General features: G+C 39.4%; 1 protein-coding gene across 1 annotated transcript in view; it reads left to right on the top strand.

Moving 5' to 3' along the window:
• DMGDH (dimethylglycine dehydrogenase) overlaps positions 1-23,126 on the top strand; it is a 71,039-nt gene that overhangs the window by 37,341 nt on the left and 10,572 nt on the right. Inside the window, exons 10-14 of the mRNA XM_023215070.2 lie at positions 300-465; positions 1,279-1,409; positions 2,660-2,877; positions 4,724-4,881; positions 7,298-7,357. Coding sequence (XP_023070838.2) covers positions 300-465; positions 1,279-1,409; positions 2,660-2,877; positions 4,724-4,881; positions 7,298-7,357 — 733 coding nt within the window. The remainder of the gene's footprint in view (positions 1-299; positions 466-1,278; positions 1,410-2,659; positions 2,878-4,723; positions 4,882-7,297; positions 7,358-23,126) is intronic.

The following is a 23,126-nucleotide window of genomic DNA, read 5'->3' as shown; positions in this document are numbered from 1 at the left end:
CTTCTAAACTCTCTTCCAGATCTGAGAGCCCATGAATTGTATCTTTTCCAGTTAATCAGCACTTTACTCACTGTGAAATGGGTCAAAGGGATAAATGAGTAACTTTAAAAGATTAGATTCCAGCATACATGAATGATTTGCAGAACAGAATTTCAGGTTGCATGGTCCCGCCTCCCAGAGTCCCACTCCCCGCTGCCCATAGGATTTTCTAGATGAGTAGGGCTTATTAAAATATCCTATTCTGTAATTTTTGAAAAATGAACGGCAGTTGTTTTATGACACTAAATGTTGTGTTTCAGGCCAAGTTTTCGCCGCACAAACTGGTTTGAGCCTGTGGGCTCAGAGTATAAACAGGTTATGCAAAGAGTAGGGGTAACTGACCTATCACCATTTGGCAAGTTTAACATCAAAGGCCAAGATTCCATCAAACTACTGGACCGTCTCTTTGCAAATGTCATTCCAAAGGTAAATAGCCGTGTAGGGATACAAGGTCCAGGATTCTGACCTATTTAATTCTTCATCCTCTCATTTCCCCCGTCCCCCGACAAAACCCACATGTTATTTTAGTTCACCTAATGATTTCTGGATGAACACTAGAACTCTTCAACTGACCAAAAGTATACAAGCTAATTTTCTTTCTTTCTTTTTTTTTTCTTTTTGAGAGACAGTCTTGCTCTGTCACCCAGGCTGGAATGCAGTGGTGTGATCTTGGCTGACTGCAACCTCCTCCTCCCAGGTTCAAGTGATTCTCCTGCCTCAGTTTCCCAAGTAGCTGGGACTACAGGCATGCACCACCAGGCCCAGTTAATTTTTGTATTTTTTAGTAGAGACAGGGTTTCACTATATGTTGGCCAGGCTGGTCTTGAACCCCTGACCTCAGGTGATCCACCCACCTCAGCCTCCCAAAGTGCTGGGATTACAGGCAGGAGCCATGACGCCTGGCCTACAAGCTAATTTTCAAATTTAAATTTTTGTTGAGTGAATTCTCATCCAAGGACCTTATGACTTTGCTTAATTGTTTGATGGTAACTTAAAATTGAATTCTGCAATTAAATGAAGAATAGCTTTTAAATGACAAAGAGTTTTAAATGATTGTTTAAATGAAGAACTTCAAATTACTGTTGGGTTTAGGTTTACAGATAATTCATACAATTGATAGGAATGGTAGGAGTCAGATAGTTTTCATTCTTAACACCCACGTTGTTATTTAAATAGGTGTTAAAAGGATGCATGTGATTTTTAGTTCATCCTAAGGTAATTTTAAATTTTTTTATGTAGGTGGGTTTTACAAATATAAGTCACATGTTAACACCCAAAGGTCAAGTGTATGCTGAGTTGACTGTTTCTCACCAGTGTCCTGGGGAGTTTCTTTTAATTACTGGCTCTGGATCAGAACTTCACGATCTTAGGTAAGTGCACACCTAGTAGGAAAATTTTGTACACATTATATATTGACTCAATCTTACATTGAGTTTTTCTTTTTACCAGTACTCGAAAGCACAACTTTATTTCTTCTTAAACCTGATGGTTTCAAATAAACTTTATGTTTTTTATACAAAAATATTAGAAGTGAGGGTCTCTGCCCCTCCCAAAGGTAATTCATCCATAGGTTACTGGTTCTAATAATATTGATTCCATTTATTAGGCATCAACAATGTGCCAGAACCTTTTTTAGACATTACCTTAATAAATTCTCTTAATATATTGCAAGGTTTATATGATTCCCATGGTCAGATGAGGAAACCGAGGTTTGGGTTAAGGGAACTTACTCACCCGAGCTTTTTGATTCTGATGTCCACATTCGGTCCACTTCTGTAAGCTGCCTTCCTAAATTATCTTTGTCCTCTGTGATGCTTTGTGCTTTCTGGCCCACAGCTAGATCTAAGTTGCTGACCTGCCAAGTCCAACGTTTACATGAATCTTTATTCTACTATAAAGTCTTTAGTCTAATATTCCGAAAACATTTGGAATATTATTGTTTAATAAATGTCTTACTCTGACAGATTCTCGCCTTAGTTGTAAAGTGATGCAAAGTAAAAGCTCCAATCCAAGAAGTACCGGGGCCATCTTAATAGCTTAGCTGTATGTAAATCCAGATGAACATTTTGTGATATACTTAGACAGCTCAAGGACTGCTCAATAAATTAGAAACCAGCCCTATAGCTGGGTCCCAATAACTCATCAAGCCATAGAAATTGAAACTAGAGTTTCTGTCTTTTCCTTGTGATTGTCAGAGCAATTACGTGTCCTGTGGCAGGCACATTATTATCCCTTAGCAACATGAGTATACCTCCTGTGTACAGGTATTAGAGAAAATTTGGGTTTAAATTAATTTTTGAAGTCTGAATCATTAGTTTAAATGCAAAAGGGCTGTGTCACTATTTAAAAGAATTGTGCAGCAGAGCTCATTAAATTGAAGGATCCTTCTGTACTGTGAAAAATTACCCCCCAAATTTATAAGTGGGTGATTTAAAGAGAATCACTTAACATCTCAGGGGCTCAGTTTCCTCAACTTTAAAAATCAGTGTGATTTCATGAAATGACACTCTGGGGACTTTCTGATAACTCTAGACACAAAGCATGTCTTCAGAGAAATAATTTGTTACCAAAGTACATTATTCAAGCAATATTTAACACCATGTTCATGACTGAAACACAGATGGATTGAAGAAGAAGCAGTCAAAGGTGGATATGATGTTGAAATTAAAAACATAACCGATGAGCTTGGAGTCCTTGGAGTTGCTGGGCCACAGGCAAGAAAGGTCCTTCAGAAACTGACCTCTGAAGATCTTAGTGATGATGTTTTCAAGTTTCTTCAAACCAAGTCCTTAAAGATTTCCAACATTCCTGTCACTGCTATTAGGATATCTTATACTGGTAAGATTGGAAAACAACCTGGAGTAAGTCTCTGAAATTTAAAAGGTCAATTTAAATTTTAAAATTAAAAGGTCATGTCACCAGAAATGTGTGGGTGTGTACACATGTGCAAACTCACACTCACTTTTGTCCATGCGACTTTGGAGGAAGGTTTTTGTTCTGCCCAACTCTGATGTCAAGTCTGTCTATTCACTCCTCATCTTGAAAGTGGTTCCACAGATTTCTAGTTGTTGCTCCAGTCCCATAGCTGCCTACCATCTGGAAGGACAGATTAAAAAGTGGGGGCCAGGTGCTGTGGCTCACACCTGTAATCCCAGCACTTTGGGAGGCTGAGGCAGGCGGATCACCTGCGGTCAGGAGTTCAAGACCAGCCTGACCAACATGGGGAAATCCCCGTCTCTACTAAAAACACACAAAATTAGCCGGGCGTGGTGGTGCATGCCTGTAATCCCAGCTACTCTGGAGGCTGAGGCAGGAGAATTGCTTGAACTCAGGAGGCGGAGGTTGTATGAGCCAAGATGGCGCCACTGCACTCCAGCCTGGGCAACAAGAGTGAAACTCCATCTCAAAAAAAAGAAAAAAAAAAAAAGGTGGGGAAGAGGATTGGCTGAAATAGTCAGGCCAGCCAACTCTATCTGCAAACATTCAAGATGGTCTCCTGGAGCTAGAATCTCCCATACAGACCATTTTGAAGGTATCAGGTACCTCTCCTAGAGCATTGCCAACAATCCGTCTTTCGTTCCAGACTGTAAGTTCACTGAGAAGTCTTCATCTAGCACCTAACCTTGCACATGGTAGATATTTGATACAGAGATGAATGAATACTCTTCAGTTCCCCAGTGGTGCTCTGGGCTGCCTTCTAAGTTTTTCTAGAACTCCTTGTCTCTCACAGGAGTACTGCATGCCCAAGCATTCATTCAATTATATGTTGCTCCTATTCTATGATATCCCATAAAAACACCTTACCACGAGCCTTCCATCTTGGGAAATGAGAACACAGATTGAAGACCATGGCTCTTCCCTGGGCTGCTGCCATACCTTTTCCCTGCCCTTCTTCCACCCAACCTTGGCAAATTCTAAAATAAAAAAGGAGCAGGGCTGGGTGCAGTGGCTCATACCTGTAATCCCAGCACTTTGGGAGGCTAAAGTAGGGGGATTGATTGATTGTCCCAGGAGTTCAGGACCAGCCTGGGCAACATAGTGAGACCCTGTCTCAACGACAACAACAACAAAACAAGACAAAAACCAAAACAAGAACAAGAAAAATAAGCAGGATGTTTTGGGTTAAATTTCACTTCTTTTGATTTTTGCCCACAGCCCTATTGGTGAATGAAATGACTAGGGAAGAAGTGGGAGGGGAGAAATCCGAGAGTGTGGCCTTCTCGCTATGAGGATAACTTGAATAATTCTTAATTGTCTATATTTTTAAGCTTGTGATTTTTGAGCAAGGGGTTGGTTAAACCTTGAACTCGTTGCCTTGATAAACTGTGCCATGCTAACTATTCACCTCACATCATTGTCCCGGAAAACAGTCAAGCCTCATTAAAAAGCTGGGGTCCAGGGTGGAGAATAATTCCTGCATTACAGTCTTTCTGTGTCATGACAAGAGGTGTCCTGCATACCACCACCTACATGGGAGCCAGGATCGGCACGAATGCATCTGTGATAGGGTGGGTTTCTTTGCAGTGGGGTCTTGTAACTTTTTGTGAGCTGGTCTTTTTAGAGACTGACAATGCCTATGTTGCTTAAGTGGAATTTCTCCTGCTTTTATGTGTTCTAGCTAATGCACATTGGATCTAGTGATCATTGTTCTTGCTGTGCTGCGGCACCTGTGGGTTTATTTCAGGTGAGCTGGGTTGGGAGCTCTACCACAGAAGAGAAGATTCTGTAGCGCTGTATGACGCTATCATGAATGCAGGCCAGGAGGAGGAAATCGACAATTTTGGAACCTATGCCATGAATGCCTTACGCCTGGAGAAAGCCTTCAGAGCCTGGGGGTCAGAGGTTTGAAATGCTAGCATCTTTATTAACATTTTATGTTTATTTATCTCATTTTTGTATAAGGACTGGTTTGAAGGACTGGTTTGAACTGCAATAACATTGGTTTTGGCTGTAAGAGAAATTACATATCATTAGATAACTTTATTTCATTAGGGAAAGAGGTTTTTCTCCTTAATTTCTCAAGTGAAACTTCAGTGGAATTCTGACATCATGTTTATTCTGCCTTAATTCATCCTAGCTGGCTGAGAGCCCTAGACAGTCTGTCTTGGACTGTGGGGAGCCTGCCTGCCTGGTGGCATTAGAGTAACACTTTTCAAAGTCTCTCCTCCTCTGTCATTTTGCCCATCTTCATTTTCTTCTTATCTTGTACCTTTTGGTGAATTAACACTCCTTTCCGAGGGGCAGGGGTGATGGTCCAGAATGTGGTGGCCCAGCCTTCCTCCACCATTAATAATGGTTATTAAGAGTTTCTATTTGTACGACCGGGCGCGGTGGCTCATGCCTGTAATCCCAGCACTTTGGGAGGCCAAGGCGAGAGGATCACAAGGCCAGGAGTTCAAGACCAGCCTGGCCAATACAGTGAAACCCCGTCTCTACTAAAAACACAAAAATTAGCTGGGTATGGTGGTGCACGCCTGTGGTCCCAGCTACTTGGGAGGCTGAGGCAGGAGAATTGCTTGACCCCAGGAGGCAGAGGTTGCAGTGAGCCGAGATTGCATCACTGTGCTCCAGTGTGGGTGGCAGAGTGAGACTCCGTCTCAAAAAAAAAAAAAAAAAAAAAAGGGTTTCTATTTGTATAGTGCTTTAACCATTTACATATTTTCATATGCATGATTTCATTTTCCTTCTCAACTCTCCATTACCTCTATTTTACACATAATAACACTGAGACTTAGAGAACCACTTGGTCCAGATTACCTAGTAAGTGGCCAACCTGTGATTTAAACTCTGTTCTCCTACTTTATTTCCAATATGGCAGGCTATCTCTGGACCCATTCACTATTTCAGATTTACTAGTTGTTTCTTTGGAAGACACTGAGGTTTTAGGCCTGAAAGGTAAGATAAGGGATAGTGGTAAAAGATGGACTCAGAGTGGGGACCCTTGGGTTTGAATTTTTCCTCCACCACACACCAGCTATCTGGCCTAACCCTCCAGAACTTCTGTTTGCTTTTCTAAGAAATGGATTTTTTTATGCTACAGAATTATCACAGATAGTAGAGAGAGTCTAGGAAGTGCCAAGCACATAATAAAGTGCATTTGATCAGAGGGGAGAGTGTGTTTCAAAGCCCAGGCATGGACCCGGGGGCATTAGAGTACGCAGAAGCAAGTGGGCAAGGTCTCTGTGAGAGGTCCCCTGTTAGGGGATTCTCTAGCTACAACTGGGGACTGAGGCGAGGCTAGGCGCAGGACAGAAACGGAGGACAGCGCTGTCCCCACACTCTCCGGGTAATGAAGCAGCGGGAGCAGCCCTTTGAGAGTCAGACATTTCTCCGTCCTCTTTTTATTTTTTCAGATTTCCTCTCCCTGCGGCCTCCTCTGGAGAGCTTTTCTTCTCCAGCGCCTTCAGTTTCCCAGCAGTGCCAGAGCGCCCTCTAGTGTTGGTACTGCAATCCTTTGTGCTTCATTTTTATTTTTATTTTTTCTTTGAAGAAATTCTGAAATTTTGAACAGATAAAAATAATTTTAGAATAGCTCAAATTGATTAAGAAATATGAGGCAACGTTTTATGTCATGTAAAACAAGCATTCCTTCATTTGGTTTATGTAGGTGCTGTGTTGCTTTAAAAGTTTGACTACTTTTAGGGGGTTTAGACTAGTTCTCTCACTGCAAAGAGAACAAAACAAAGAAAGAAACAAAATCATTAACTTCAGGTCTATTACCAAATACTGCCGTTAGCCCTGACTTGGTAGCTATCACAGTGACTTGGCCACATTTGAAGAGATAGAAATTCAAACTCTGCTTATTCCTTTCTCCTCTCCTGAACTCTATCAGCCACTTTCCTACCATCTGCTTTCCCTCCGCCTTACCCTGATTCTTGGTTAATTGTAAGATAAGTAAATTGCTTAATAACTTTCAAAACGTAGTTATGTAAAATTATTGCATAAAAACATGTGAAAATCTTGTTTCTAGAAGGAACATCACGTGCATTCCCTCAGATGTTTATTAAAATGAGAGAGCTGTGGAAACACAGTGAATTTTAGTTTCTATATTTGTTATATTCAAATGACCAGTTTTGCTGAAAGGCTACATTGAATTTTGGATTAAAAAATTATTTTCAAAACCAGTCTATAGTTTGCCTTTCTTTAGAATCTGTGTTGAAAAATCAAAAAGTGTTCTTTCTCCTAAAAACAAATATGAAAGTGATGTTACCTAAATGATTTGCACTCATCTAAGATTTAAAATGTGTTTCCTTTTTAGATGAACTGTGATACAAATCCTTTGGAAGCTGGACTGGAATATTTTGTGAAGTTAAATAAGGTATGTTTACATTCCAAAGTGTGCTTGAAGTAAATCTTAACATTACAATGCTATTTTGTGACACAGCCATGCTTTAAACTTTAACCAAGTATGGGTTATAGGAGAAACAAGGTGAACATAAATACTAGCATTGCTCAATTGTGTCATATTACTCTTTTGTCAACATTTGCTTAGTTCAAACTATTGGAGTGTGCGTGCAGATTTAAGATAGCAGAATCCAACATCTTTAAGGGCTAAATCTAAATTCTAAGATAAAATTTAGTAAGGATAAGATGATTACCTGTCAGATTCTAGTAGACATTCATGTTGGAAGTGCGTCATGTTGTGTATTTTACGGTAACTCCTGGTGACGTGGGAAATTGCACATTAGCTGATCAAACATACTGCATTCATTGATCCTTCTGGATACTCACAGCGTGGAGCAGCCTCGCTTCAGCAGATCTGTCCATCTGCTTGTTAAGCATCTGTGTGTGTAACTGCAACGTCTGAATATAAGCAAATAACACATTTCAAATGTGTTCAGCATAAAATGGGTATTAACTGAGAAACTAATACAAGCCCAAGGAGTCATAACTGATAAGACACTCCAAAGGGAACTCCTATGTCAGTGGTTCTTAAAATGTAGCTTTCAGACTAACAGCATCAGCCTCACTGGGAGCTTGTTAGAAATGCTAATTCTCAGGTCCCACCCTAGAACTACTAAATCAGAATCTCTGGGAGTCAGGCCAACAAATCTGTTTTAACAGCCCTTGCAGGGGATTCTCATGCATCTAATGTTTGAGAAGCATTACTCTAAATAATTACAGTGGAAAAGCATATCATGAGGCCAATTTATTAAAGCCAACCTCATATGTACAAGTCTTAAAAATATAAATGAGGTTACTCCATTGAGCAGTGCCTAAGAATGATAATAAAAGAACTCAATAGAGCTGTGGTGAGTGGTAGTATTGAAGAATAAGGGCAGCAGCGGCTACTGTTTAGGACATTTGTTAGAACTCCAAAAGTAAAACGTCCTGCCCTAGGTGGTTATAAGCTAAAGACTGATTTCCCATCCTGTGGAAATACGTGAATACATGTATATGACTCAATCAGGCCAAGGAAACCTATTTCATGACCCTGCGTCAGTTCCCAAATTCTCAGCTATAATATTAACATAAAACGTGTATTTATAGTATGAGATTTTAGGAAAAAGAACCTCCTAAAGGGTTTTAAAGGGAATATCTTTCTGTACACTCTCCCCATGGCTTTTATTTTTATGATGTACCATCTGCCTCCAGACCAGAGAAAGCAGGTGCTTGGAATTTGGGCAAACCCTAGCAGCAGATTGCTTCGTCTGATAGCAGAAGCCTTACTTTAGCTATTTCAAATAAAGTTAAAAATGGCCCGACTCTTGAAAGTGCTAAATTTCTGTTATTGGTCACCAGTAGGTAGATAGATAACTGATTCTTTTGCTTCAGTGTTCAGATATTATTGTTTAGGAATAAGGCATAGATAAATAATCCCTTTGTATTGAAATGGGATTTTCAAAAATCTTTTATGATTATTAGCAGGGGTGGATTGTGTATTTGTTAGTTAAGTTATATGGCCAAATAACCAAAACTCATCTCAGAATGAAGTTAGTTGTTTGACAGATACTAGTTTTGATTTCTGGCATGTTTTTATAATTTCTGAATTGTTGTTTCCCATTCAAGTGTCACAAAGTTAATTCCTAACGATTTTATAGGGTAAAGGTCATTGTATCCAAGGACCTGGCCCCAACTGAGCCAGTCTTTTTCAATTATGTCAATTCAAGTGGCTAGTTGGTATTAACCTACTCATAATGATGCTTGCTAATCTCCAAGAAAGGTGAATAGATTAGATCAACTTTGGTGGTTTTCATAGCAGTCTATATTATGAAACAGATTCCTGGAAAACTTATTAAAATTACAAACTAAGCTTTGTAGCTTGACCATTCAAGTCCTGTGCCCAAAAACCAAAATGTTACCCAAACTGGCTTCATACAACATTTAAAATACTGTAAGCCTATATTGCTTCAGAAAATCGATGCTGTAGGAGAACAGAAGCAACAGCTAATACAGAGAGATATTTATATTTGATACTAAAACAAACACAGCAAAAACCTTGGCATTTTACAATTCTATGAAATCAGCTACTTCTTTCCCTTCAAAGCAAACAAATAGAATTCTCTGGTTTACCCTTAAGCATTTACACAATGATCGTTTAAGCCATGATGTGAAGAAAAGGTAGAAGCAGACTATGTCAGCGCTAGAATGGTCCCAGGGGATCAGCTGGTACTCCCCTCCCCCATCTGAAGCGGGGAAACTGAAGCACAGAGAGGGAAAGTGACCTGGGGGAGGCCATTGCTTTAGCTCAGGTGGAACGTCACCCTCTGACCTCATCGTGGAGCTTTCTCACCTACCACTTTCCCCCCACAAAGTCCTTTTCCACAGTGGGCTTATCAGACTTGAAAGACTGCCCAGGAATTTCTCTCTCTGGCAACATATATTATTTGTATGGACTACCTTTTATTAATGGACACTTCCCCCACATGTTTTTGCTGTAACTAATTTTGTGTTTTATGATAGGATCAGAATAGCTGCTTTGCCCATTTTAAGGAGGAAAATGGCTGGGTGAGCAGATGGGCCATCAGGCCTTATTAGGGTGAATCATGTTCTTGTCAAAACCTGTAAGAAAGCAGGGAAAGAACAATGGAGTACTGAAGAACTCTTTCATCACAAAGGGAGACAGTGCAGTGGCCCTTGCTTCCTTCCCTCTTGGAGTTGTCCCAGCCTCCTTTTGCTGGTGTTGGCTTATGTGAAGTTGATACACATGTGTCATTCATTCATCTAGAAGACATTTATTAAGTACTGCTGATTAGACATCTTGCTAAACTATAGATCTAAATGTTAAAGATATACTCCTGAGAGCTCTCAGATCTCATGAAGCTGGAAACAAATGGTATTTCAGGAACTAAAGCTGTAGGGATACGTTCTTAGCCATGAAGATAATAACCCTTCCACAAGCAGAGGGCTCTCCAGCCACATACAACACTGCCATCTTGTGGGAAGTGCACCATAGAGCCCTGCCAGGAAGCCTTGACCAAAGCTGCGGTAAAAATAATTGAATCTGTACTTTTAAAATCTCCTTAACTAAAAATCCTTCACCTGAAACAACTCATATCATTGTTCTCAATGGTATTTTTGGTATGTTCCAAAGGAAGTAACTTTTGGGGGAGAAATCAGTGGCCTTTTTTTAGTTGGAAATGGAAGAAATGCATTAATCAAGAGCAAAAGGAAAATCAGCTGCCTTTGGATGGAGTCATAGGTATTCCTGGAATTTTCCTTGTGGAAATACTGAATTTTTGTCCATTTCTGAAGAACTTCCATGAAGATTCACAGAGACTCAAGTATTAAGCGTAATGTGTTGAAGCAGGTCAGAAGAACTTGTTTTCTATAATATGTTTCTCCCTCTCTTTCTCTTTCTCTCTTTCTCTCCTTCTCCCTCTCTTTCCCTTTTTCTCTCTCCTTCCCCTCTCTCCCTGTCTAGAGCTTCTAACCAGTAGAAACAGGATAAAATGTGATCTCTATTAACCATAAGTTGTAAGACAATGTTGATTCTAGAAAACGCAGGGTCTCTTTCTGAGGAAAGATTTAAAGCATAACTGTTCAATAACCAAAAACAAAACAACCAGAAACACCTGGTAAAGAGGTAAAACACTCGGCACCAAGCCTTCTACACCCCAGGTATTCAGTAAATATTAGCTATTATAAAAACATCAGAGTGTTAAAAAAAGAACAAAGAAAAAAATCAAAGTGGAATGAAACCATTGTTCATAGACAACAAGTTGGAAAGAAATTGTTAATATAATGGTCAAAGTATCCAATTCTCTTTGGGAAATTTGAGGTAAATGGTAATAAGAATTGAGGAGGCAGAAAATTTTCAGTGATACTTAGCCCTGACTGGACATTAGAATCATCTGGGGTATGATTCTTTTAAATAATATATTGCTGTTTAAAATCCCAAGGCCTAGGCTACACCCAAGATGAATTGAAAAAGAATCCATTGTAGGGACTCAGGCATCAGTTGTTGTTTTTAATTCCCAGGTGATTCTCCAGAGATGGAGAATTACTGTTTTCAACCAAAGATTTTCAACTGGCTGAACATATTATCCCGAAGAACTAAAAATTACCTGAACTAAAAGAACTAAAAACTAACCAAGTAGTTCTCAAGATGTGGTCCACAGACCAGCAGCATCACTGTCACCTGGGGACCTGCTAGAAAATTCAAATTGTTGGGTACCATCCCAGACCCCCAAAATCAGAAACTGCCAGGGTGGAGCCCAACTCTCTCTCCCCCCTCTCTCTCTCTCTCTATCTAATCTATCGATCTATTTTTATTGAGGAGTCTCGCCCTATCGCCCAGGCTGGAGTGCAGTGGTGCAATTTCGGGTCACTACAACTTTCGCCTCCCAGGTTCAAGCAATTCTCTTGCCTCAGCCTCTCCAGTAGCTGGTATTACAGGCGCCCGCCACCATGCCCAGTTAATTTTTGTATTTTTAGTAGAGATGGGGTTTCACCATGTTGGCCAGGCTGGTTTGCACTCCTGATCTCAGGTGATCCACCTGCCTCAGCCTCCCAAAGTGCTAGGATTACAGGTGTGAGTCATAGCACCTGGCCCAACAATCTATTCTAATAAGCCCTCCAAGTAGTTTCAATGCAGTTTATTTAAGAACACGGACCTACCCCAAATCAATTAGATTTACTCTAGATGTAGGGTCCATGATTCCTTTTTAAAGCTCCACAGGTGATTTTTTTTTTTTTTAATGTAGTGAATATTGAGAACCACTGTTTTAGTTCTTTTAACTTCATACCAACTACAGTCTTGAAAGTACATAGGACAGTAGAAAAACAGATGGATTGGTCAGAGGATGGTGCTATAGAACTGCGGTGGAATGGAAGTAAATTAATAGATCTAGAGCCTATTCCGGCTAGGCTACAGGTTTGTATTCTGCCCCACATCTTTGTTTTTGCCTTTAGAACTGGGTAGTAAGTGAATTTTTTTTTTAAGTCACCAAATTCTAGCTGTGTGGCCCAGGAAAGCCATTTAACTTGATTTTAATGCCTAAGATTTGTAATCTGTAAAGGAAGGCTGCTTTTGCAAGTCTAAAATCCTATGGAATGCCTCCTAGCACAGTGGCTGAAGACATTGGTGTCATGTTATCTTTATGAGCCACATAATTGTGTCATCTGAATTAAGCTATCCTTGTTCTCTTACCCATTTTCACTGCTGAGTGAGAAGGCGAAGGAGAGGAGAAAGGAGGGGAGAGGAAGAGAAGGAAAGGAAAAGGAAAGAAGTAAAACCTAGTGGAAGTGTAGCTGATCATTCCTGAAACACCTGTCAGAATACATTAAACTAAAGCCATTGCATCATTATTTTCACATATATCCCATTTCTGTTATGAAACAGTACTTTGTTTCTACCCTAAAAGCTGAAATGTGAGGTTTAGCTGACTGCTTTCAAATTGGGATATCCATGGAAGCCCAGGTCTAGGAATGAATTGAAGTAATTTTTAAGATGGCTTTTAGTTTTCTTATTATTTTAACAGTGTATTTGAACATGCAATAAATTGACATATTTAAAGTAAGCAATTTGATAAGTTTTAATACATGATACAGCAGTGAAATCGTCACCGCAGTGAAGATAGTAAACCTATCCCTCATCCCCAGGGTGTTCATGCCCTTTGTGATCCCTACCCACCACCCTCCCCACAGCCTCACCTACCCCCCAGGCAACAATTTATGTCTGAGACTATAGATTATTTTGCCATTTTTAGAATAAATGCAAAATCTATAAAACTGGAATCATAGAGTATATGCTTTTTTGTGTGTGAAGTCTTTCCCTCAGCATAACTTGAGAGTCATTCATGTTGTTATGTTTATTAATCGATCTTTCCAAGTAGCATCTCATACCTGTAATCCCAGCACTTTGGGAGGTGGAGGTGGTGGAAGGATCACCTCGACCCAGGTTTGAAACCAGCCTGGGCAACACAGTGAGACTTCTGTCTCCACAGAAAATTAGCTGGGCATGGTGACGCATGCCAGTAGTCCTGGCTACTTGAGAGGCTGAGGAAGGAGGACTGCTTGAGCCTGGGAGATCAAGGCTGTAGTGAGTCGTGTTTGTGCCACTGCACTCCAGCCAGGGCAACTGAGCAAGGCTCTGCCTCAAAAAAAAAAAAAAAATGATAATAATAATAATAATAATTCATTCCCTTTTATAGGAAGTAGTATTCCATTGTATGGATATACTACCATTTGTTTATATACTCACTCGTTGATAAATATTTGGGATGTTTCCAGTTTAGGGCTATTACAAATAAAACTCCAGTAGTCTCTTGGTATACCTGGGGGATTGGTTCTATGACTGCCCAAGGGTACCAAAATTTTCTTCAAGTTTTGCAGTTTGTCTGTGGAACCTGCCTATAGAAAAAGTTGGGTTTTGTATCCTGTAAATACTGTATTTTTGATCTGCTTGGTTGAAAAAAATGCACATATAAGTGGACTCATGCAGTTCAAACCTGAGTTGATCAAAAGTCAGCTGGCACTATGAACGTTGGTGTACAAGTATTTGTATCGACATAGGCTTTCTTTTTCCTTGGGTAAATACCTAGTAGTGAAATGACTGAATAAAATGGCAAGTGTATGGTAACTTTGTAAGAACTGTTTTGCCAAGCTGTGTGCCATTTTATATTTTACAGTCCTACCAGCAGTATGTGAGCTCCAGCTCCTCTATATTCTAGTCAAATACTTTCCATGGTCAGTTTTTTTAACTTTAACTGTTCTAAGAGCTATGTAGTGATGTCTCATGATGGTTTTAATTTATTTCCTTAATGACAAATGATGTTGGACATTTTTTGATGTCCCTATCTGCCATTTCTATATCTTTTTTTTGTGAAATGTCTGGTTAAATCTCTTACCTAGGATTTTTTTTTAATTGAGTTTATAAAGTGCTTTCTATATTCTTTAGCAGATACATGCTTTGCAAATTTTTTCCAGATGTCTTGACTTTTCATTTGTCTGATGGTGTCTTTCAAAGAGCCATTTTTAATTTTTGAATTTTAAAAGTTCTTATCAATTGTTCTTTTATGAATCATGCTTTTGGTTCATATCTAGGAAATCTTTGCCTAATCCAAAGTCATAAAGATTTTCTGCTATGTTTTCTTCTAGAAGTTTTTTTATTTTACTTTTTACATTTAGGTCTATGAACCATTTTTAGTTGATCTTGTATCTGGTATGAGGTATGGACTGAAGTTTTATTTATTTATACTTGGATGACCAATTGCTTTCAGCACCATTTGTTGAAAAGACTATGTATTCTGAATTTCATTGCCTTTATATATTTGTCAGTTGTCCATATGTTTGTAGGTCTATTTCTAGACTCTGTTGTATTCTGTATATCTATTTATCTTTCCAAATGCCAGTACTACACTGTCTTGATTACTGTTGCTCAAATAAGGTCGTGATAGCCCTGCAACTTTGTTCTCTCTCTTTTTTTAAGCTGTTTTGCTATTCTAGGTCCTTTGAATTTCATTAATTTTAGAATCGGCTTGTCAATGTGTACCAAAAAACCTGCTAGACTTTATTGGAATTGCATTTTATCTATGGATCAATTCAAGTATTCCAATTCATGAACAAAGTCTATCTCTACATTTATTCAAGTCATCTTTTATTTATCTCAGGAATGTTTTATAGTTTTCAGTATACAGGTCTTACACATCTTTTAACATATTTATCCTTAAGTATTTCATGTTTTGATACTATTGTAGGTGGTATTTTTAATTTCAATTTTCAGTTGTTTATTGCCAAAATACAGAAATACAATTGGTCTTATATGTTGATCTTATATTTTGGAACTTTGCTCAATCTGCTTAGTGGTTCTAGTAGCATTTTTGTAGATTCCATCATCGGATTTTCTACATGGATAATCATGCTGTACAAAAATAAAGCTTTTCTTTGTCTTTTCTAATTTGTATATCTTTTTTTTCTTTTTCTTTCCTTATATTCTTTTCTTTCTTTCTTTTTTTTTTTTTTTTTTTTTTTTTTTTTTGAGATAGAGTCTCGCACTGTCTCCAAGCTGGAGTGCAGTGGCATGATCTTGGCTCACTGCAACCTCCGCCTCCCGGGTTCAAGTGATTCTCCTGCCTCAGCCTCGCAAGTAGCTGGGACTACAGGTGTGCACCACCATGCCCAGCTAATTTTTTTTTTTTTTTTTTTGTACTTTTTTAGTAGAGACGGGGTTTCATCATGTTGGCCAGGATGGGCTTGCCTTATGTTCTTGCCTGGAAGTTCTTTACCAAGTTGAAGACATTTGCTTCTATTCCTAGTGTTAACTCTTAACATTTTTTAAAAAGATCAGGAATGGATATTGGATTTTAGCAAATGATTTTCTGCATCTACTGAGATAATCATTTTGTTTGTTTGTTTTACTTTGTTATATAATTTATTACATTTATTAATTTTCTAACATTATGCCAACCTTTCCTTTTTAGGATAAAACCCACTTGGTAATGATGTATCACCCTTTAAAACATCATTGGATTTTACTGGATAATTTTTTAAAATTTTGCAGCTATATTCTCCTTACAGCACTTAGAGCTTGCCATTATTTTGTTTATTTTTCGTGTTTTTCTTTTGAACAGAATGTAAGCTTCCTGAGTACAGGTGCTGGCAATACAACATATGTTTTGTTTATTATTTTTATCCCCAACACCTAGCTCAGGGCTGGCACATAGCAGATGCCCAGTAAATATTTTGTTGTTGAAAGTAGTGTCAAAAGATGATGCTTGAAAAGTCCTGGGCCATCATGAAGGGCCTCATGTGCCAAGCTAAGGAATTTGGGGTGTATCCTGGGGAAACTGGGGAGTGACCCAAGAATTTTGAGTAAGGAGTGACACTCTGGTGATGGGAAACAGATCAAAAGTGAGTTTGTCTGGTGACTGGGAGACCATTCTCCTAATTATCAAATAAATCCAGTAGAGAGAAGGCGAAGGCTTCAACTAAAGCAGTGGTCATAGGATGGAGAAGAAAGAGCAATAAGTGCTATTTAAAAGGAAGGGTGGATACCACATGAGGGACTACATGTGAAGGGGTGGAGAGGAGGATGTTAATGAACTGTTGGTTAACTAGGAAACACAGGTGGAGGCGTGTGGGTGGGAAGTTGGGAGGACTTGGGTTGGAGGACTCTGGGGTAGCCAAGCAGAGAGTCCCAGAAGGCATTTGAGCATGTGGGTTTGGAGAGCTTGGCTCTGGAAGTATGGCTTAGGACACTTCAGATATAGGTGGTCATTGAGGCAGGTAAGTGTTGATAATCCGTCTTCTATAGCACTCTGCACTTTCATCTGCCCTAGTACTCACTACCCCTTATATTCCTGGCCACCTCCTCAGCTAGACTGTGGATGTTGTGAGGACAGAGGCCAAGAATCCTTAGCCTCACCCCTGTGTCTGATCACTAGTGAGGGCTCCGTAAATATTTGTTGAAGGATTTGAATTGTGCTTCTGCCATTTACTGATTTGGACTAGATGAATTGCTTAATCTATGAGCATTTCAGTTTTCTCATCTGTAAAATGAAGAAAATGTTCACTCTATAAGTTTGTCATAAGTATTAGATGAGATGAAGAACATTTGGTACCTCACTAAGTGTTAGTTCCTTTCCATCTTATTGAATTGAATCTAAATAAGTCATTTAGAGAAAAGGAACTCTACATGAAATCCTTTTTCTTTTTTTTAAGATCTCAGTAAGGAAGATCTTGGGCCCCTATTGAGGCTTCATTTCTTCATGCTTTTAAAATTTCCTTTGATTATTATTTACTTTGCATTTGGGCTTAAGTGCTATACTTAAAATACCAAATGGGCAATTGTTCTTCACTCTATTATGAAAACTCTATATTGTAGTTGTTGGCCAAAGCAGTTAAACATAAATCTGATAAAGCCACAGGTTCATTTCACAGTTTTCTTTTTAATCATTACATTAAAAAACTGAAAAATAAGTGTTCTCTTTAACATCTAATCTAGTAAGATTTAATATTAAAGACATGTAATGGGGGCTTTAGTTTTGAAAATCTAGTTTGATTTGAATGCTAATTAGCCTGATTACTTGCCTGGCTTAGGAACTATATTTTAGTTATTTTCCAGGTTTCTATTTTATCCCCCTTTTTTAGTGAATAGGGTTCCTATTCTAGTAATATTAAAGACTTTTGAGAAGAAATTTTAACTGGTCAGTAATTTTGGTTAGAAAAATGCTATATGAGTGCTTTCTTTTAAATTGCTAAGGACAGAGAATGAAAACTACCTGTATATGGGATTGATATGATTTGGATCTGTGTCTGCACCAAATCTCATGTCAAATTGTAATCCCCATTGTTGGAGGTGGAGCCTGGTGGGAAGTGATTGGATCATGGGGGTGGTTTCTAATAAATGATTTAGCACCATCCCCTTTGGTACTGTCCTCACAAAAGTGAGTGAGTTCTCATGAGATCTAGTTGTTTAAAAGTATGTAGCACTTCCCTCCTCTCTCTTGCTCCTGCTCCTGCTATGTAAGACATGCCAGCTCCCCCTTTGCCTTCCACCATGATTGTAAGTTCCCTGAGACCTCCCCAGAAGCCAAGCAGATGCCCACATCATGCTTTCTGTACAGTCTACAGAACTGTGAGCCAATTAAATCTATTTTCTTTATAAATTACCCAGTCTCAGGCATTTCTTTATAGCAGTGAGAGAACAAACTAATACAGAAAAATGGTACAGAGAAGTGGGATATTGCTAAAAAGATATCTGAAAATGTGGAAGCAGCTTTGGAGCTGGGTAATGGGCAGAGGTTAGAAGGGTGTGGAGGGCTCAGAAGAAGATAGGAAGATTAGGGAAGGTTTGAAATTCCCTAGAGATGTATTGTATTGTTGTGACCTAAATGCTGATAGTGATATGGACAGAGATGGCCAACCTAAGGAGGTCTCAGATAGAAATGAAGAACTTATTGGGAATGGGAATAAAGGTCACTTTTGTTATGCCTTAGCAAAGAACATGGCTGCATTGTGCTCCTGCCCTAGGGAATCTGTGGATCTTAGAAACTGAGAATGATGATTTAGAGTATCTAGTGGAAGAAATTTTTAAGCAGCAAAGCGTTCAAGATGTGGCCTGGCTACTTCTGACAGCCAGTGCTCATATGTGTGAACAAAGAAATGATCTGAAGTTGGAACTTATATTTAAAGGGGAAGCAGAGTGTAAAAGTTTGGAGAATGTGCAACCTTTTCTACCATGTGGTAGAAAAGAAAAGCCCATTTTGTGGGGAGAGATTCAAGCAGGCTGCAGACATTTGCATATATAAAAAGAAGCCAAGTGCTGATAACCAAAACACTGGGAAAAAAGGTCTTGAAGGCATTTCAGAGACCTTCACAGCAAACCCTATCATCACAGGCCCAGAGGCCTAGGAGGAATGAATGTTTTGTGGGCCAGGCCAAGGGCCCCACTCCCCTGCATGGCATTGGGACACTGCTCCCTGCATCCCAGCTGCTCCAGCTCTAGCTGTGACTCAAATGGGCCCTAGTAAAGCTTGGCCTGCTGCTCCAGAGGGTGCAAGTCATAAGCCTTGGCAGCTTTCACATGATATTAAGCCTGTGGGTGCACCGAGTGCACGAGTTGAGGCTTGGGAGCCTCCACCTAAATTTCAGAGGATGTATGGAAATGCCTGGATGTCCAAGTAGAAGCCTGCTGCAAGGGTGGAGCCCTCATGGAGAACGTCTACCTAAGACAGTGTGGAGGGGAAATGTGGGGTTGGAGCCGCCACATACAGTCCCCACTGGGGCACTGCCTAGTGGAGCTGTGAGAAGAGAGCCACCATCATCTAGACCCTAGAATGGTAGATCCACCAGCAGCTTGCACCCTCAGCCTGCCAAAGCTGCAGACATTCAACACCAGCCCATGAGAGCAGCTGCGGGGGCTGAACCCTGCAAAGCCACAGAAGCATAACTGCCCAAAGCTTTTGGGCACACCAGTGTGCCCTGGGTGTATGATATGGAGTAAAAGGAGATTATTTTGGAGCCTTAAGATTTAATGACTACCTTGGTGGGTTTCCAACTTCTGTGGGGCTTATAGCTCCTTTCTTTTGGCTGATGTTTCCTTTTTGGAATGGGAATGTTTACCCAGTGCTTGTATCCCCATTGTGTCTTAGAGGTAACTAACTTGTTTTTTATTTTATAGGCTTATAGGCAGAAGGGGCTAGCCTTGTCTTAGATGAGACTTTGGGCTTTGGACTTTTGAGTTAATGCTGAAATGAGCTAAGACTTTGGGGACCTCTGGGAAGGCATGATTATAGTTTGCAACATGAGAAGGATGTGAGATTTTGGGGTTAGAGGTGTAATAATATGGTTTGTGTCTGTTTCCCCACCAAATCTCATGTTGAATTGTAATCCCCAATGTTGGAGGTGGGGCCTGATGAGAGGTGATTGGACCATGGGGGGAAATTTCTCATGACTGGTTTAGCGCAATCCCCCTTGGTACTGTCCTCACAATAGTGACTTCTCATGAGATCTGGTCACATAAAAGTGAGTAACATCTTTCTGCTCTCTATCTCTTGCTCGTTCTCCGGCCATGTGAAGTACTGCTCCCCCTTCACCTTCCACCATGATTCTAACTTTGCTTGCTAAGGCCTCCTCAGAAGCCAAGCAGATGCCAGCATCATGCTTCCTGCCTCAGGTATCTCTTTATAGCAATGCAAGAGCAGACTGATACAAGGAATATTCACTTTCCAGCCAATAATACCAACTTTAGTTGCTAAACTAATAATTTAATATTTTGCTATCAAGGAGATGTGGAAATTGTGGTTACTGTGAACTTACGTGGAATGTTAAGAAGTTCTGAATAGTGGAAAAGGAACCAAGAGTCGAGAAGCCTGGGTTTAAGGTTTGGTGCTAACTCACTTTGTCACTGCTGGCAAGACCCATAATTTTGTAGGGCTTTAGTTTTCTCATATGGAAAATGAGTTTGGACTAAGTTTTCTGCTTGCTTTAAGACTCCTGTGATTCTAATTCTGTAAATATGAAATGAATAATGCTGTAATTTGTCTATTATGGGGGTTGGGGATGTTAAGTGAATTCATTCCCCCAAATGAATGAATCCAGTTTATGGCTTTATTATAAGTTTCCTGAGGCATATACAGTGGCACATGTGCACAGGGTACTGCACAACTGAGTAAAGAAAGTTCAGATTGACATAGACTGTAGGTGAGTGATGACCACAGGCTTTGGAACGGGATTCCCACCTGGATTGCTTTAAATGGTGATCCAAAATCCATTCTGAATGAGAAGCTTTTCAGGAAAGTATTGAGGGATAGTGGCGCAGCCTGTCATCTGGATTTCCATCTTCACTCTGCCACTTACAGTAGCTGATGACCAGAGTCTCTGCAGCCCTTCCATGCCTATAAAACACAGGAGACTGATTCCACAACCAGTGCTGTGCCTGATTTTGAAGGAAGCTTTACTGGGACAGAGGATGTTACACTGATTCCCTTATGTCTCTAGAACTTTCTATGAAGGTGTAAAAATCACAAAAGTTTTATAAATTTAAAACAAAGAATAACATGTAGAGGCAGAAATTCAAACAAACAGAAGCTATGATAGAGGTATGGACAGTGGGGGCCCAAGGAAGAATATGATTCAATTCTCCCTGGGGTGGCAGAGTAGGGCTGGAGACAGCATTCCATCATCACCAATTGTATAGAGAAGTTGCTTGAGTTGAGTTTTGAAAGATGAGTAGATTTTGATGGATACAAAATCAATAAAAAAAATTGATGACTTCTTTGGATTTTCTGATGGGTTTTTGGCTCCATATAGATGGAAAAGAAAAGGTCCAAGACTGTATTTTCATAATCTCTCCCCAGTGTCTTATAGCCCAGTACCCTGACTCTCCATATCAGACCCTGCCTACCATGCAGGGTCTGTCAAATTTGACTTTAACTACATATCTGAGAGCTCTCCATTGCCCTAAGAATCACAACCAAAAATATACTGATTTTCTTTCATTTACATGTGCTTTTAGGTAATATGGTTCTTATAATAGAGCTAATGAGAGATGAGTAATTATATTTCACTTAAAATCTACTTAATGTTTTTATATAGGTAGATATTATATTTTGTATGTATTACAGGTGGCTGTTTTAATGACTCATATTGCTATTTAAAATTAATAAATTTTAAAAACACAAGCCAAGACTATTTTTAGGCTATAGTCTCAGTGCTCCAGAAATTTATACATTTTTCAAAGATATTAATAGCTATTTATATAGTTAATTTGGCAATGACTTATTAAAGAAATATATTTCTGTTCTTGGGTCATCCCGAAAGCACCAATTTTAATTACAGCATTAACCTTCAGACACATTTTCCTCTCATTTATAATTAATAATTATATAGTACAGTAAAATATATAATCTTGGGAGCAAAGCCAAGCAAAATGAAAATGAAATGCTATCACTTGACTTAAAATCTTCCTAAGTCAGGAGCCTTGTTGGTTTGAGACGGGGGATTGTGCCAACGGGCAGGTGCAGCCTCCTGTCTGTACTTATTGCACTTATTGAAAGTGTTCCAGCTGGGTGAGGTGGCTCACACCTGTAATCCCAGCACTTTGGGAGGCTAAAGTAAGCAGATTATCTGAGGTCAGGAATCCAAGACCAGCCTGGTCAACATGGCAAAACCCTATCTTTACCCAAAATACAAAAATTAGCAAGGCATGGTGGTGTGTGCCTGGTCCCAGCTACTCAGGAGGCCGAGGCAGGAGAGTTGCTTGAACCCAGGAGATGGAGGTTGCAGTGAGCCAAGATTGTAACCACTGCACTCCAACCTGGGTGACAGAGAGAGATTCCATCCCAAAAAAAAGAAAAAAGAAAATAAGTGTTCCTTACTTTCAGTGAGATTTTTGTTGTTGTTTTTGTTAGAATATGTTTTATTTCATGTCTGAGGATGAAATTACTGAAAGGACCCAATTCCTAACTTAGGAATATACAAATGCAGATACTAAATTGCATTAATATTAACATTCAGAATGTTTTCAGATACTTTTACATAGTACACAAACATTATTTTGTAATAAACATCATTCAAAATAGGTTCTGGTCACCTAAAAGAAATTTAAAATAAACATTCTTTATTTACAGTATTTATATCATCTATGCTTTCTAATGATAGACTGCAGGTACAGGCATTTAAAAAATACGGATAAAATCTAAAAGTGCAGGTTTATCTTGTCATGTAACTAAGCCTCTGTTTAGTCTTTCATAAACTGAGGATTAAAAGATCCATCTTAAAGGGTTGTCATGAGGATTAAATGAGCTCGTGAATGTGAAGCCATCATTTTAGTATGTGACACATAGCAAGGGCATAAGAAATTATACATGTTACTTATTAATATTTTATTATTTTTTAAACTGAATTTACTACTCTAATTTTTTTTCTAGAGAAAGTTTTTGCCCACTCACCCTCAACCTTTCCTATTTCCCTCATGGCTAGCTAATACCTGATATTCCTTCTCAGCCTTTGGTAAAATGTGAATTTGACAAAGGTAGAGCTAGTCTCCCTTTCCAGCACATCCCATCCCTCGCCTAGCTCTGCCCCAATAGCTCTCAGCCAGCACCCCCAGCTGGTCATGGCCAGCTGCCACCACATCCCCTCAGGTGTAGCAGATATTGATTTAAGTGGCTCCATTAAGGCTGTTCAGAGTAGGCAAAACG

This window comes from Piliocolobus tephrosceles, chromosome 4 (genome assembly GCF_002776525.5).
Source record: "Piliocolobus tephrosceles isolate RC106 chromosome 4, ASM277652v3, whole genome shotgun sequence".
Taxonomy (NCBI): Eukaryota; Metazoa; Chordata; class Mammalia; order Primates; family Cercopithecidae; genus Piliocolobus; species Piliocolobus tephrosceles.
Note: the sequence above shows the minus strand (reverse complement) of the source record. Positions and strands in the feature narration are given on the sequence as shown.